Source organism: Hibiscus syriacus, unplaced genomic scaffold (genome assembly GCF_006381635.1).
Source record: "Hibiscus syriacus cultivar Baekdansim isolate YM2019G1 unplaced genomic scaffold, ASM638163v2 tig00110556_pilon, whole genome shotgun sequence".
Classification (NCBI taxonomy): domain Eukaryota; kingdom Viridiplantae; phylum Streptophyta; class Magnoliopsida; order Malvales; family Malvaceae; genus Hibiscus; species Hibiscus syriacus.
The window spans coordinates 5166452-5184796 of NW_024062779.1; the positions used below are offsets into that span (position 1 = coordinate 5166452).

Sequence of the window (18345 nt, forward strand, 5' to 3'; positions counted from 1 at the left end):
TTAAGGTGCAGACCTAGTTCCAGCCAACATGTTCTCCCCTAGGTGGAGTGTTATTGCCCTTCCAAAAGAAACACATACAAAGCTTTTCAACATCCCTAATAATCCATTTTGGAAGAATGAGATGCATGCTCCAATAGTTAAAGATACCGAACAAAATAATTTTGACTAATTGCAGTCTACCCCCAAAGCTAAGGTTTTTATTGGACCATTGGCTGAGCTTGTCTTTAATCCTAGCCAATAAAGCTGCACAGTCTTTACCTGTGAGCTTCCTAGTCACAAAAGGTACTCCCCGGTACCTAACAGGAAGGTGCCCCAGTCTAAAACCAGTAGCAGTACAGATCTGTTCAAGAGTATGAGAACTCAAACCACAAGCAAAATATTCAGTTTTTAGAGTATTCAATTTGAGGCTAGATAACTCATAAAATTTCTCTAAGGTGCTTATCACTCCTAAAACAGAATCAAGGAATCCATGGCAGAAGATAAACAAATCATCCATAAAGCAAAGGTGAGTGAGGGGAACTCTCTTATACTTAGGATGAAACTTAAAGATTCCCTGTTTTGCAACAACATCCAAAATGAAAGACAAAACATTCATGTCAATGACAAAGAGGTAAAGAGATAAAGGATCTTCTTGCCTTATTCCCCTTGCACCCTTAAAAATCCCACTAGACTCCCATTTAGAGAGACAGAGAACATAGGAGTAGTCATGCATGCTTTAACCCAATTACAAAAAATAGAAGGAAGGCCCAAAGCCTCAAGAGCAGACAGCAAAAAACCCCAATAAACAGAGTCAAAAGCTTTTTATAGATCTATTTTATGGCACACCTAGGGGAAAGACTCTTTCTTGAATAACCCTTAACAATTTCCTGAGCTAACAAGGTGATATCAACTATGATCCTTCCCCTTACAAAGGCAGGCTGACTTTGAGAGATCATGGCAGGGAAGAAAGACATTAATCTATTCAGCAGAATTCTAGTAATGGTCTTGTACACCATTGAACAATAGGAAATAGGCCTAAAATCCCTAGCCAATCAAGCATTGAGGGATTTAGAGACCAAGACTAAGGCAGTAGAATTGAAGGCTGGTAACGTACAAGAGGAGTGAAAGAAGTACTTCACAGCATAAATAAAGTCTGCCCCAACAATGTCCCAGACAGCTTTGAAAAAACCAGAAGTGTATCCATATGGGCATGGACTTTTGTCCTTACCATGCCTAAACAATGCCTTTTTAATCTCCAATTCATCAATCATTTTAGTGAGTGAGCCAACAACATCATCAGGCAGGGTGTAATTCAGCAATTCTTTAAGGCTCTCAATAGAACTGTCACTGACCATAAGATCAGCAGAGCCAATAAGACCAGTATAATAGCTAACTAACTTTGCAGCCATCTAATCAAAAGACTCATAGCACTGTCCCTCTTCACTCATAATAACTCTGATGGTATTCTTCTTTTTATTAAACTCAACCTTCTGCTGGAAAAACCTGGTATTTAAATCACCATCCTTTAACCAGTGCATTTTAGCTCTCTGCCTGTAGAATTCTAACTCAGCAATTTCCAGGTCTACTAACTCAGCTTGAAGAGTTCTTTCATCATCCATCCTCCTTTGGTCTACATGGGACAAATTAAAATTTTTAATATGCTCCAGATCATATCTCTTGGAATTAACTCTGCCAGAAATATCAGAGAAGAATTCCTTGTTAAATTCCTTAAGGCAAGGCTTAAGTGTTTTTAATTTTCTAAACAAACACTGCATAGGGGTCCCTTCACAATGACTCTGCCAGGATTCCACAACAGTACTCAGAAACTGCTCATTGCTAGTCCAGCAGTTAAAAAATTTGAAAGGCCTTGGTTTCTTGGACATATCCCCTTTATGAGTCCACAACAGACCCAGGCAGTGACCTGACACTCCTTTAGTCTTAAACTCAACAAATGACTCAGGGAAGTCCAACATCCCCTGAGGGTTGATCAATATCCTGTCAAGTTTTCTGGCCAAAAAGGAACCCTATTGTCTGTTTAACAAAGTAAACAGAGGACCAAGAAAAAGATGATCCATCAATTCAAGATCATACAAGCATTCCTGAAACTCCCTCATATCAGGAGTAAAATGTACTCCCATGACTTCAAAGTCAGAACTTTCCTCAGGACTAGCAGTGATGTTGAAGTCCCCCCAATCACCCATGAGGAAGAACCCATATAATTCTCAACAGTCTTTAAATGATCTCAAAGTCCTCTCCTAACTACCCCATTATTACTACCAATATAACAGTAATATCAATCATATGCCCATCAACAGTTCCAAAAATTGTGGTGGTCTTGTCACATTTCCACAACACAGTAAGCAAAAGATTATTTCTCTATAAAATACAAAGTCTACCTCCTTCAACATAATCATAATTCTCAGTAATATTTCAATCACTATACAAAAAAGAAAATAAACTTAGCAGAGCTATCTCTCCTAATAAGAGATTCCATAAAGCACATGACATCAACTTCAAAAGAAATCAGTCTCCTTAAAACCTTCATATGCTTTAGGGGTTGTTAATCCCCCTAACATTCTAAAATCTAACAATCGTCAAGAAGAAGCAAAAGGAGCACCACTAACAGAGTCTGAGCTCACCACACTACTTTTGACTTTATCAGAATAGTCCTTCTTCTTAGTTTTTATCTCATTGAGTAACACAGTCACTCCCATAGAACCCACACGAGCCTTCCTATGACATTTTTCCAAGTTATCAACCATATCAGAGGAGCCAGTAGTATTCTTTTTCTTACCCCTAGCATTCTTTTTAATTGAGTCCTGGAGAGAAGGGAAATCACCAGCCTGTGAGGCAGCTAACCCAACCCCCTCAGCAGTAAGAACAATACCACACTGACTAAGGACCTTCTGCTCCTGCACACCAGTGGTAACTGCCAAAACATCAGACTGATTCAAAACAGGGTGAACAATATTCGAAATCACCTTATCATCAATGTCCTCTTGTAAAGATTGCACAGATGCCTCTATAGCAGTCCCAACCTGCAACCCCATACATTCCATCATGGCCTTGTAGTTGCAATTATTCCCATGAGAGGCCTCACCACTTGAACTGCAAGGAACATCCTTCCAAATAGGAACAGCCACAGACAAATCCGTAGAAATATTTGGGTCATAAGCATGATTACCAGAGCTGACTACATTATCAGAAGAAGTATTAGATAAATCATTCTTTCTCCAAATTTTAACTTCTCTAGGCTTCAAAGGATGTCCAACCTCCATGCACGAACTGACATGATGACCAAAAACATTGCACTTAACACAACTCTTAGAAACCCAAGGCACATGCACTATGATTCTCACAGAAGACCCATTCAAAAGCACATGAATCAAATCGAGAATAGCCCCCCAGCTTCAAGCTCAACATGCACCTTGGGATATTCAAGCCTCGTCTTAGAAGCGTTTATTGAATCCATATACAGGGGATTGTCAATCGCGCTAGCTATGTAGCTAAGGCCCTTTTGGGTGTAAAGTTCCAGAGGAACATTATGAAGCTGAACCCAAACCGACATACAAGACAGATTGAAACTAAGATCTGAAGACATGGCTCCCATTTCCTTAAACTAGTGGCTTATTCTAAATATGCCAGGGACCGTTATCAAGCACACAGTCCCTCAGGTCAGAATTCAAAAACTAGAAAGCATAAATATTAGGGCCAGCCAAACTAACATTGACCTGCGATGAGTTCCCCGAAATTGATTCAATGATTCGCTGTAATGAGCTAACATTTGGGGCCAATTTAATGATTTGTCCCACTAACGCGTGATTCCAGTCAACTATACCTTCCTCTATCACTTCAGATGGGGTTTTACAGTAGCAACACCGTCTTGTAGATTAAGGGAAATTTCGAGAGCCTACTCCTTAGAACCCACAAACAGTTTTCGCCAATCTAAACCCAACGACTCCGAACCCATGAGATTAAAGCAAATAACAGAACTAGAAGACTGTGATTATCCAAATCAAAGAAAAGTTCAGAAGCGAAGAAGAAAATCTGGATACCCATTAGGCCAAATAACGTGCGCCCATAGAATTTTCATTTCGCCTTTTTCTTTCGAATTCTTTCGACTTCTTATTTTATTTCAAATAATTTCATTTTTATAAATTTTTTTCTTTATGTTAGTGATATATTCTTTTTTATCTTTTGATACATTTTTCTTCCCTTTATGAATATTTTTACCTGTTATTATTTATTTTTTAGATTTGATGTGATGATGCTCATTTATTATACTACTTTTCTTATTTGGTTTGAATCCTTAGATTAGATTTAGATACACATGATGCTTTCGTATATACTTTTCTCATGATTCTATACTCTAATTTGTGTTCGTCAGTAGTCTTTAAATATTTTATATGTTTATTGGAATTGATTAATTTATTTTATTTAAAACTAAAAAATTTATCATCGGTATATTAAATAATATTTAAACCATCCTAATTATATGTTTTTACTAAAATAAAATTATAAATTAAATTAATAATGTTTATTGGAATGTAAATTTGTTCCAACATTAATTTATTCGTTTAAATAAGAAGAGTTACCTAATATAATATCTTCCTTGTCTTTTATCTTTGATTGGCTGTTAAAATGATTTGTTTAATTATCTAATATATTTAATTTTAAATTTAAAAGATAACAATAAATTTTTTAATCATTAAAATTCCATAATTTTTACAAAATATATTGAATCTTTAATGTTAACGTACTTCACTTTTTTTTTCTATTTTCATTTCTGCTACCCTAGCGTCACTCTCTTTCTTTCGCATTTTAGTTAGCAAACAATAACATTAATATTGGTGTTAGTCGTTATCCGTCAATAATTATTTGTTTTTTCTATATTTTTTATCTTGAATATATCTTCTTATTTTATTTCAAATAATTTTGTATTTATAACATTTTTTCTTTATCTTAGCGATATATTATTTTTTATCTTTTGATACGTTTTTATTACCTTTATGAATATTTTGACCCTTTATTATTTATTTTTTAGATTTAATGTGATTACGCTAATTTATTATACTATTTATCTTATTTGGTTTGAATCCTTAGATTAGATTTAGATACGCATCGTGCTTTCGTATATAGTTTTCTAATGATTCTATGTTTTGATTTGTGTTCGTCAGTAGTCTTTAAATATTTTGTTCCCTTATTGTAATTCATTTATAGATACAATCATATTTGTTTTTTATTTAACTTTTGCTAAAAATTTTTAGATATGATTTTGGCTTTTTTGTGCATTTTACGTATATGATCACAAATGGATGATTTATTTTGTTGATTGGCATAAGATAATGTACTAATTATATATTTAGTTTACTATTTTTTTTTTGGTAGAAACGCTTGGAAAAACGACAACGTTTTCCTTTGCATTCTTAGGGTTTATTCTCCATTCTTATCAGCCTCAAGTAGCTGCAGAATTTCATCAGGCGGTTCTGGAAACTTTCGTCGTCCCTCTTCATCACTCAGGGCTGATTTCGCAAGCCAATCGGCACATTTATTACTTTCTCTCCAGATATGTTTGATTGTTTACGCCTATTCCTCATAAGATTCCTACACTCATTTGCTAAAATCGTTTAATTTACTATTTTAATAGTAAATTTTATTGTATTTTTAAATATTTTATTTCTTAATAAAATTAGTTACTTTTATTTACGTCAAAATATCAACATATATTTTTTATTTAATTTTTGGCTACTAAATATTTAATTCACGTTAATGCTCATAACTGATTTTGTACGTCCGTGGAATAAATATAGGCTTTACCAAAATCTATAAAATCACAAGGATCATGGATTGAAAAAAAAAATCAAAGAGTCCAACGAATATGTTGAACGATTAGTTTTTATGATTTCAATTATACACATATAGAGGGAGTTTGATGTTTATTGAGAGGACGATTTATTAGAAAGTTGTGTACAAGTTGAAGAATTAATATGTTAGAATCATATTCAAATATTAAGGAGGATTTAATTCCTGAAAATACGATGCAATCTTTACAAGTTGGAGAATCGGCTATCATAAAAATGGCTCGAAAAGAGGTGCTGTCAAATTTATGAGGATTGTGTTGTTTGTGCTTTTATTCTTGTTCAGTGGGCGTCCTTGACCCGAACCATTGGCTATTAATTGAGGTATATCTATGTATTCAACTCTTCTTTATCCATGGAACGGGAAGGGTTGGTTACTCGGGTGTAATAATTGGTGCGGGCCGTTGATCGCAGTTAACCAAAAGAATAATGGAATGACGGATGATTTTCATAATTAAAGTTTGTAAAATTTATCGTAAAGTTGTAAAAAGGTTTCATTATTTAAGGTGAGATCGGACTCTTATAACAATGATTTGATTGGTAATTAAACTGATTAAGTCATGGCTGCTCCTTCTAAACCCGCCCCCACGTGTTTAGCTTTAAGCTCCAAAAATTAGGTTCGAAGGGGACCCTACGAGGGGACATGCAATTCATTTCCCTTCACCTTTCTCCGTTACATCTAAGGTTCTCTTCCATCGTTTCAAAGCGACAACCTTGCTTAAATATCAACACGAACACCCGTTTTATGAAATATCACTTCACTTGTTTTTTCATGCTTGTAGAAAAATATTATCTTAGTGCTTCTTTTCGTTCCATATGAAGCCGTTTCTACTTGAGAAAACCTTACACAAAAGTTACGTTGGCTGAAGAATAGCAAGAAGCGAGCTTCACTTTGTAATAATTTTATGAGGACCAGCTTTTAAAAGTTGGGTGTTTTTCAGTAGCTTGAGAGTTGAAACTGACAGGAGGCTAGGGTTCTGGGCTCGTCAACTTTGAAAACTTAGGGTTTTCAGAGATTAACGTGGAGGCCATGGTTGCCTTTGTATTTTTCGGGTGTAGGCTTTATCTGGTTTTGTAAGAAAAGCATCCAGCTTGCCTTAGTCGCTGTTTTCCTCCGTAAGTCTCCGATCTGGTCTCTGGGCTTGCTTTCTTACCATTGTTTTATTTTTCTACTATTTTATTAAGGCTTAAGCTTTGGTTTGTAGCATCATGTAAAGCGATTTTAACAGTTAAGCTTTAGTTTTTTGGATCTGAAGATTGTTTCTGATAGCCCAAATAAACAATAAAAAGAAGAAGAAAAGTCGTAACAAAATTTGAGCAGGGTTTAACAAGACTAGTAAATTTGCTTGCTAAGCTATACCATTCGCTTTCGCTTTCCTTGACTTCTTCTTGTTATTTCTATTTTGGCTTTGCCAGTTAAACTTTGTCTGCACAACATCACATGAATTTCTGTGGGTACTTTTTGTCGAGCACCAAAGCGCTCTCTCTCTCTCTCTCTCTCTCTCCTTCCATGGGTGGCTTAGTTTTTATTCTGAGATGTGATTTTCTGTTCAGATAATTGTTGGTACCTATAATATATCTTTGTCATTTTCCGGCGCTTTTATCGCAGATCATCCTTCTTTAAAATGGAATATTGAGATCGTTTTACTGCTGAAAGTTGAACCGTTGTCGCATGAGTTTCTAGGGTAGGCAAATCCAGGAAATCTTCGTTAAATTAAGGTGCGAGTTTCATCCGAGTTATGGATATGAGCAAGTTTAGACCTGAGGCGTCGCATGTAGCACAGCAAAGCCTACGAGATAAGATGGGGGTTCAGCAAGGCTCTAATCCGGTTCAGCATTTGGAGAACTTTCCCAACAGCTTAAACCCAGATCTTGGTCGTCTTAGAAGTGATCATTTAGTCTACGATCCAGATATTTTTTCTTCAGGCATCTTCCATGTCTCGTCAAGCTCTAATGTTTTACCTCACCTAAGTGCTGCAGTGCTGCATCAGCAACTACAAACAGCTCAAGAACACAGGCAAATTCTTCCTGAGGCACCTTCGTTTTCCAGTTTGTCACGACCAAATTTATCTAAATTCGGTGCTTCATCTAATATCTCCGGTGAATCACAGCATAACTTTGATTGGATGGTAGGTTGTGCAAGTGGATTAGCTGGTAGGGAATGCAAACAGAACCCTATGTTTGTTGGGGAAGTCATGTCAAATAATGCCAGGCCAGGCAACATATCTGCAGCCACGCAATATCTAAAGCCTAATTACGGGAATTTGCATTTTGCTTCTCCTTCAATTTATCAGAATACTCCACAGGATGTCGTTATTAGTGCTACAATCGAAGCTCGGGAGCTTGAAGTTGCTTCTCACGAACATCAAAACGTCAGCGAATCTAGCAGAGGGCCAAGGATGGATTACTGTGGGAATCAAGCAAATCCTTTGCAATTTGGTGACGCCGGTGCTTGGATGAATATACCACCGGTGGAACATTCTCAACAGTGGTGTGGTGAACTGGCTACCCAAGGACTATCTCTTTCTCTTTCATCGAACCCCACATCTAAAATTTATGGTGCGGATGCAGTTCAGTTCGCAGAGGACCAGTGTGGCTATGATGCCTTTCACTCGAGGCCTGGTGAACTCAAGGAACTTCAAGATTCAAAATCTTTAAATTCGAGTAATTTTTGTTCGATGCAAAAACCATCTTCGACAGGTAAAGCTAACGGGAAATCCTTTCAAGACGCAGGTGGAGCTTCATGTAATTACGTTCATCGTCAAACGTTCCACCTTGGCCCCTTTACTGGATATGCTACTATTATGAAGAATTCAAGCTTTTTGAAGCCAACACAAGAGCTTTTGGATGAATTATGTCATTCCACTAAAGTTTGTGACACATCCGACAGGGTTTCCGGCGATGTTGATGCTTCTACTGCAGTTGGAACGGAGGCTGGAACTAGAAAGGGAAACAACTCGGGGGCCTCGTCCTCTACTTTTTACACTTCTAATGAATCTTGTAGGCCTGAGTACCAGCAAAAGAAGGCAAAGCTTGTATACATGCAGGAGGAGGTTGGTAATCATTTCTCTTTTCCCATCTCTAAATTGTTTCAAGTGATCAATTAACTTTTATGACAATTACATTCCGGTCACTAAAATTGATTTTTTTATATTTTAATTATGTCATTAAAAAGTACTTTCAATCTAATTATTTATACCGTATAACCAATCATGTTGCATGTAATTTTTTGAATAAATACATTTTTTATAAGGTGATGGTGACCAGAAAAGACGAGGAAAATATTCTCTCACAAGGAGTAGAGGCAAATATGGAACTAGATCAGGCTTCTGCGCACAACTATTTAATCATCTTAGGAATATATCTTTTTGTTTGATAAACAGAAAGCTATGAGATAAAAATAGGATTAAAATTAATTATATTTATTTTATAAAAATATATTAATTATAAAATAAATATGTTTCTTAAGTATATATACATAAATTGTAAAATTAATCAATTATTTTTGCAATAATTATCTATATTTTATTTTATAAAAGGGTAAAAATGTAATAATAAAAATAAAATTATTATAGAAAATATAAAATGTTACAACAAAATATTTATAGTATAACTTATTTTAAATAATATTATACATTTTTATAACATTTTATAATTTATATTATAATTGAATTATTTTTTTAATTATTTTTTCCCTTCTTTATTTTTTTAAAACATAAATTATAAATAATTTTTTTTGAAAAATAATTAATTAATATTTTAATTTATGTTAAAAATATTATTTTAAAATAATTTCTAATTTGTGATTATAATTAATATATTTTCATCGAATAAATATAAATGTTTTAGGATATAATTAATATATTTTCAACAAAGAATATTTGCCTAATGCTTGTGACACCACTTTATTGGAGGTTATATGTCTATTAAAAATTGACATGTAGGCAGTAGGCTTGTGATGATTAAGACCACGTTAGTAGTTTAACGAAAGAGTAGATTGTAGTGACTAAAATGAAATTGTTCTTATTTGTATCAGAGTGCAAACTCTTAAAAGTTGGGTAGCTGGCAGGTAGAATTTCTCCTAATCTTTATGAGCGTTTTCAATGAACTTTATTTAGCGTCTAACGACACAATGCTTATTGTTTGCTAGTATTCATGACATTTAACTTAAGGGCTAGATCATCGCATTTTCGTATTGATTTTGCTCACTCTTTTGGGAGTGCTTTCCAAGCTAGCTAAGTCCTTTTTTTGATGGGTTGTTTGGACCTCTGCTTGGTAGAAACTAAGTTAATGCAGTTAAGAGGTCATGACATGGGAAAATTATCTAACCTCTAACCTGCATTTGTTTAGTGAAGGGGTTTAGTTTAATTTGATCAAGGTGCTTGATCAGATAATGAAGACTACAGTTAAACTGATGCTCTTCAATAACTTCGGTCATCTTTTCCTTGTCCCGGATCATTATTGTTGTTGGACTTACTCCAAATTGCATCAGTTTTCGTCATGATAAATAAAATTTTGTTGAAGCATCTTAATTTTCACAAAGGATCCTATGAATGTTCTTTTATTTTTTGTTTTTTACTGTTTTTGTTATTTTTGTGTGATACTATTTCAAATTTAATCTCATGATAATGTCTGTCTTGCGATGGAAAGGTTTGCAGAAGATACAAGCTATACCATCAGCAGATGCAAATGGTGGTTTCTTCATTTGAATCCGTAGCTGGTCTTGGTGCTGCCACTCCCTTCTTTTCTTTGGCTCTCAAGAAAGTAGCAAAGAACTTTCGGTGCCTACGGAATTGTATTTTAGATCAGATTAGGCACATATCTAGATCCCTCGGGGAGGACTTTTTGTCCCCAACTGCTAGTACCAGTAGTAGTAAAGGTGATATAAATATGTCTAGGCTAAAGTATGCGGGTCAGAAATTTGGTGGGCTTAACTTCAGTTTCCTTGAACGTCAACAGCATGGCTGGAGGCCCCAGAGAGGCCTACCAGAACGTTCAGTGGCGATTCTTCGAGCTTGGCTCTTTGAACATTTTCTTCATCCGTAAGTCTCACTACTCTTCACTTTCTATTTTTGTTTTTACTCTTAAATGTGTCATCTGATGTGAAGTTCTGCGTCTTCTTTTCTTATAGGTACCCCACGGACACTGATAAGCACATGTTGGCCATTCAAACCGGCCTATCTCAAAATCAGGTGGGCTATCTGCTTCTTGTTTGTTGTCTAATTATTTAGACCAACACTGTTTATGTGATCCAGTTAAAATGTAGTACAGTTAATATCTTGATTGAAGCATCTTTCCTTAGATTTCCAAAGATTATGTCATAAAAATATCTAGGCTTCATGGTCTTTTGATTTGTTAATGCAGGTGTCTAACTGGTTCATAAATGCACGTGTTCGGCTTTGGAAACCAATGGTGGAGGAAATACATAAGCTTGAAAGCAAGGGCTTGGCAGAAGGCAATCAGAACTTGAGCAAAAGTGATGTCAAATCTATTATTAGTGAAGGACGTAAAATTTGGCCTAACGAAGAGCAATCTATCAACAGGTTATGTGTAAACGGATTGTCTGATAAGCAAATGGCTTACTCCGATATGCTGGTAGCCGACATCTCGGAAGATGCACATGACGTGGACCACTGGAATCATGAGAAACGTTCAAGGTTGGATTTTCATATCCCAACAAACATGGAGGGTTCGCTGATAGGTTTTGCACCGTATGAGCAAAGCAGGCTTGAGAATGGGGGACTTGGAGCTGTATCGCTTACCTTAGGACTTAGGCATGATGTAGAAAGTGCACAACAGCAGCAGCAGCAACAATATCAACAACAAGAGCATCATCTGAGGAGGCAATTTGGAGGTCAATTGATCGATGACTTTGCTGGTTGAGCATATATCGACTTATTGAAGTTGAAATGAGTAACTGATGAGATAGCTGTTCTTTGTGTCGGTTTTTGGAAGAAAAGAAAACCCTGCTAGTACAAGGTTGCAGATCACCTCGACAGCATTTGCTTGTCATGTTGAATGAAATTGATGACACAAATGTATTGAAATATAAAAGTAATAAACATTTGAAGTTGATTTGTATTACGTGTTGTGAGAAGCCGTTTGGATTTGTCGGGGAAGGGTTTAATTAATTAAAGCACAATTGTGTAGAACAATTTTAAGTTTCACTGTTTCAGGGTATGAAGGATTATTGGCAATCTTTGTTTTCGAAATTGCAGGGTTTACAGGTTTAGTGGCTGCTTAATAGCACGGGCTTGCATTACCAAGAATGGCCCATATAATGCAATCACATATATATCAGGCCATCGTAGTAATAACTTTTGGAGCCCAACGCCTGCAAAGGTTGGCAGTCGATGTTAACTTGGTCATCTCATGCAAACATCAGGGCATCAAGACGTGCATGCATGCGATATTTTTCAAACCCTACATATTACATCAACATATATGAACTATATATACATATACGAAAACAGAACAGGAATACATGGTACAAGCTACGATCACAGAGATATTTTAATTGAACATGAAATATCACATTATCATCCTCGAGAATTATTCCATATCATCACCATATAACTGTACCGATCTAATTATTTCACCTTCTTCCATCTCCGTTACCGCCGCCAGGGTAGTTGCTGAAATCCTGCCGAGGAAGGCAATGATGGTTGTCCACATCTTTCGATGGATAGCCGGCGGCTTTGACTGTGCCACCATTATCAAGCATGGTGCGTTCATGCTTCACCACCTCTTCTACTTTTATAACCTTTCTATTTGCAGCCAAGCAGAAACTCACCATCATCAGTATTGCTAAAGCAAGACCCTGAAGCTTCATTCTTGCCATTGCTTTCTTCTGTCCTCAAAAATCAGCAAACTGAGATATTAAACTAGCTATTATAATTTATATTCATATTATCGTATATGTACACATATATATATGCATGAATATATTAACTTATCTGTTTAGACAAAATGAATGAAGGATCGAATTAAAGGCCTTGGGAACAGCCAGGAAGAGGAGAGAAAAGCTAAGGTTTATATGGGAGACGATTAGGTTAAGAGTTGAGAATAGAGGGAATTAAATATAAATAAATTTGGTGATGAGATCTCCACCAGATGAGGCAAAATTAAGTGGGATGACCCTATTGCTCTCCTATCATACAGTTTTAAAATACTATTATATATCAAAATGATGAAATTGAAAGAAACATTTTGTCCACATTGGCACTAAGTAGCCATAAATAGGAAAATTCCACTTTAGGAATGGATTTATTTGATTGCAAAAGGAGAAAAAAAATATCAACGAAGCACCATTATCAGTGGGTGTTCTGTTGCCTGGTGAATGGTGATGTCATATTAGCAGAGTGACCTAAAAAACAGTAACCCAGAAGTTTCTTGAAGCTTAAATTTATGCTGATCTTTTCTTGAAGTAGCCATAAATAGGAAAATTCCACCTTATTGGACACATTACCATTTTGACTTCGTTAAAGAAAACAACGCAATTCCAGTAAATTGAAGTGTTGTAGCATCACTCTAATAATTATCATCATCAATGTTGATTTTATCCTTGAGCAATTATTGTACCTCTAATCTTACCACTAATAGGCTGAGAAATCTAGATTGCCTTTAATTATTATGATGATGAATATAGTGACCAATAAGATCATTGCCCAAAACCATGTACTCTCTGGGGTTTGGTATTCAAGGGACTAATATATCTATTGAATTCATTGAGGGGTTGGATTAATCCTCGTCGAATGTTGACGTGTCCGAGTTCATCGGCAAGCGGGCAATGCAGGCTCTAACCCAATTTTTTGTCTAAGGCCAACCCAATTATCAATGCAGGCTCTAACCCAAAATTTCATCTCTGGGTTTGCCTACTTTTATTCTATTTTAACTTCCTCTGCATCCATCAATATAAGCAGTTTCTGAGGAATGGCTAATCAACCCTTTATAGACTTGCTCTCCAATCTTATTGGTACCTTCATTGAAATCATTTGCATCTCTTCTTACATCATCTATGCCTACGTGATCAAATTTGGAATCACAATCAACTGCCGGCTTGAGAACTAGGGGCCAACTGAAAATTTCATTGAGAAAAACGTATACAACAACAAATTTTGGAACTTTTCTTCTTCTTGTTTACTGATCATCCATCTAGTTCTTGTTTTTAGTTGTATTTTAGGCAGATCATTAATACCACCATTCTTGAAAATTCACCATTTAAGTTTAAAATAATTGTAACCAGCTGGGGGTAGGAGGTAATCAAATGTTAACTGATGTCTCCTTCGAATGACTTTCCATCTTCACTGAAGTATCCAATGGTTTTACCAGTTTCTTAACTTGTTTTATTTTTTTAAATAAACTAATCAAGTGTCCTCCTTAGTAAATGGATTATTTTTATTCTTTGAGAACCTAGGTTCGAGCATTATAGATGTCAGGGACGTGAGCGTTAAATGTCAAAAGGTTAAGAGTTATCTTTAAACAAATATTATCTTATACTTATCTCGGATTAATAAAAAAATATCATTATTAACCTAATACTAGAGATCTCCAAATTTAGTATATATGTCAATAGAATTAAATAATTCGATGGTCTAGTAGGATGAAACACTATATTCTTTAAGCAGTCATGGGTTAGAATATTGATGTTTGTGCATAGAGTAAACTGGGTTGAGAGCGTCACTTCATATCGAGCCTCTGTAAAACTCGATCTGGATCACTTGGTCAATAGATCGTAAACAAATAAAGTGTTCCGTTACCTCATCCCGTTAGATTCTCTTAATCAACTTCTAACCTCTATCCTCCCGATCTACCTTCTGTTAGCCCAGTTGAGCATCAATCAAACAATGAAGGCCAAACTGCCAACCGAAGTTCTCAGACGCCTTTGACTTTGTATCATGACCCACTTCAAATTGTTTGCTTATCTACTGACAGTGAGTGATGTATATCTTACTTTCTTCTGAGAATTTCCCCTCTTCTGACCAGAAGCTGCAGCTGAAATTGGAATGTGACAAGGAGATTGAGGTGGTTGTAGCTCAGATTAGTAGAAAGTATGATGCTACAATTAAGGAGAAAGAAGCAGAGTTTCTTCTCCAGGAGAAGGAGCTTGATGAAAATTACAGTAAAGTTCTCTTGAATAAGATCATAGCCGAGGCATTCAGGTATGTGGATATTAGTGAAGCAAGGTGAATCATACATTTACTTGGCAGTTTTAACAGAGTTTACGGGAGAATACAGAATTACAGCGATGATCGATTATCTACTTGATGAAAATTCCATGCACTGGTGCTTCGTCAGGTTAGGGTACCTGTTCAATCACACATCTGTTGAGTGATCATTTCTGGGACACGGCATAGTTGTAGTCACTTGAGAATTTTTTTTACCACTGCGTGTTAAATTGCAAATATAAAGAGAATCCATGTTAACTCTGTGTGTGCTTTTGGGCATATAGACTATTTTCCATGTGTGCAAGAAACGATTGCTGAAAAATCTAATGGAGCATTCAAATTCTGATGCGTTATATGCTTGAATGTAATAAAAGATATGCCCTTCTGCAATGTCTCATTATACAAACTGACTAACTAGTGTGTGTTCTTTCCTGGCAGAGGCAAAGTGTAACTTCTTGCAGCAGCTGTTTCAACTTTCTTTGCAACAGATGATACAACAGCCTTCCGCTGCTTCTGGTTTCCCTTCAACTGGCTCATCTGCTGCAGTCAATGCACAAACCATGTGTCCTCCTTTGCAGCCTTTCACTACTTCAGGAATCCCTTCAACTGGCTCGGCTATGCAAACTGTTTCTACTGCTTTACTCAATGCACAAGCCATGGGTTGACCTTTGCAGGTTGATAAACGGTCGGCAATTTTATCAGGCTCTCCAACTAGAACTCCCTGTATGAGTACCATCTCCTCTTCAAGAGGAAACCCTCAAATAGGTACTGAAATTCCTGCTCCTGCTCCACATTTGCAGCCATTTAGGCCTTCACCATCCATTTCCCCATGTAGTCTCCCGTTACATTCTGGTGGAATGTCAAGTCCACGGGCACATAATAACCACCCTGCAGCTTCTATGTCATTGTGCCAGTCGCATGTTAACCCCCTCGTACACGGGCAGGCATCAACTACAGGCCAATCTGGTAGCACCCGACATGAAATTGCTGGAGGTTTGACAGCTCCACACAACTCCCCTTTACCATCATCGGATGTTTTAACGGGTGCAAATCCCCTAGGCTTTTTGCTGCCAGTTACTAGTTCGAGGTCAGCTGCGAGGTTTCATCGGGAATCTCACGTGCCAAGTAGTCGGTCTAACTCGGGACAGCATATTGAAGAAGCAACTGATATCATTTTTTTTATCGGATGATGACTGACCCAAACCACTAGGAGGTAATGTTGTTTAACTTAGATCCAGTGTTTGATCCTATCAGTTTTTATTTTAACCAAGAGGGCTTGTAAATTACTAAGTGTAAGGTCAGAAATTGATAGGGAATTGGCAATGGGGCCTGACTTTTTTGTGGTGTATGGTTATTTAACTCGTAATTTTCTTTTAGTTGCCACTTCCTATATTTTAAAGGTGTGTGAAATAAGATTGGAGCGACGGCCCAAATCTGAATCACATCCCTCACCTGTGGTCAACCAACGAACCAATTCCAATCGGATAGATGTGTAAAATAAGGGTTGGGTCTAGCAACTTACTGTTTTAATGTTTTCAACTAATGCATTAAGGCCTTACTCTCAACATACAATGGCGTAAACTGCAGGCAGTGAAGTGAAGACTGAAGATCCTCATCATACAAAACAGGCTTAATGCTCAAATAAGTGCCCAAACTATGCTCTTTTTGTCAAATAAGTGCCCAAACTATGCCCGTTTTGCCAAATAAGTGCCTACGTTTTTTGTCCATCCGGATGCCTAACGTTACAAACGTTACCATTTTAGGTGCATGGACCGTTAACGGTGTTAATTTTCCCGTTAAGTGGCACGTGTTATAACCTTGTAATTTTAAAAAAATTATATAAAATTAAAAAAATAAATTATAAAATTTTAAAAAAAGAAAACACAAAAAAATTGAAATAACCCCTAAACTTTGAAAATCTTCATTTCAACCCATAACCCGTGCCTACCATCTCCCTTTGCCGTCGAAGAATCTCTACCCAACTTCCCCTCCCCCCGGCGACCAAACCCCTATGAAATCGTGACCAGTTGACGACCGATCGACGACAAATCGACGTTTTAAATCCCGTGAACCCTAGGATGAAAATTGTGAACTCATGCGATTTCGATGGTGAATCGGCGGCAACTAAGGCGATATATAACTAAGATGATGGCAATGACTACGTCGGCGACGGTGGTCATGGCCAGATAGGGTGGCGACGGTGGATTAAGGTTAAGATTTAAGATTTTGAGGTTGTTTTATAATATAAGAAAAGTTAGGATTTTCTTTTATAAATATAATAATATTTTAAATATTTTTTATAAAAAATAAATTTTAAAATTATAAGATTATGACATGTGTCACTTAACGGTCAAAAGTAACGGTGTTGACGGCTCGTGCACCTAAAATGTTAACGTTTGTAACGTTAGGCACCTTGGATAGGTAAAAAAAATTAGGCACTTATTTGACAAAAAAATATAATATGAGCACTTATTTATGCATTAATCATATAAAATATAATCCCATTCAAGCATACCCAAATATGGTAAAGTAGACAAAATAAATTTGGTAAATGTCGACTTAAAAGTTCTGATCAAAGTTGGGTTCGACATCCAACCAAACCAAGAAATTTCTAAATAATTTACGAATATTAAAATTGAAGTGATTTTGGAACCCAATATCATGCGGTGATATTGATAAGAAATTTAGGAAGCATACTGTTGACTTTGAAGCTCTAATCCATCGTCTCAGAATTAAGTCTTTGACCAAACTTTCATATTCTTATCCTTAAATTAATACTAAATTATTAGTGGGTTTGTATTTTCTGTTGCTTCTCGTGCTACAGTGAGATGGAAAGATCTAAACAGCTGTGGTATAGAATAACAATGCCAAATGTGCTGCTTCTAAATATATATAATAGGGGTTGCTTATTGTTTGGACCTGTTTCTCATAGACTTGGACTGACAATGATGCTGTAATCATTAAGTTGAAGGAACAAAGCGTGTTTATTTACCCAAAATTGGTTCCTTTCTCTCGACATATTGGTGTCAACTGCATCCAAAATCATAATATTACCTATGAACCACGTACAATTCATTCAACTGGATGCAGAAAGAGAGTTTTGGGAATGCGATTCTCAACTCAGGCACGCCCTTGACTTCACCTCACCACCCTTTTTTAGTTTTGGAAAAGTAGCAAATCCACTAAGTGAGTCAGAATTAGGCTATTCCTTACAGCCTGTCACCACCTCTACTTCCCATTCAAACTTTGCTGCACCCCATCTATTAAATAAATGTAGCATTGATAATGCATCTTTCATAATTATACGCATGTCTCCTGTCTTCCATCTCTATCAACCTAAC

At 36.3% G+C, this 18345-nt stretch overlaps 2 protein-coding genes across 2 annotated transcripts; one reads left to right on the forward strand and one right to left on the reverse strand.

Annotated features, from left to right (window-relative positions):
• Window positions 1–1388: 1388 nt before the first annotated feature.
• LOC120131538 lies at window positions 1389–2180 on the reverse strand. The gene is made up of 2 exons (XM_039148512.1): window positions 2071–2180; window positions 1389–1986 (listed from the first exon to the last, which is right to left on the reverse strand). The coding sequence occupies exons 1-2, from the start codon at window positions 2178–2180 to the stop codon at window positions 1389–1391; spliced, it is 708 nt and encodes a 235-aa protein (XP_039004443.1).
• Window positions 2181–7354: 5174 nt separating this feature from the next.
• LOC120131487 (BEL1-like homeodomain protein 4) lies at window positions 7355–11720 on the forward strand. Its single transcript, XM_039148473.1, has 4 exons — window positions 7355–8890; window positions 10488–10879; window positions 10969–11029; window positions 11202–11720. Exons 1-4 carry the CDS (start codon window positions 7577–7579, stop codon window positions 11718–11720), a joined length of 2286 nt encoding a protein of 761 aa, XP_039004404.1. The 5' UTR covers window positions 7355–7576.
• Window positions 11721–18345: the final 6625 nt, after the last annotated feature.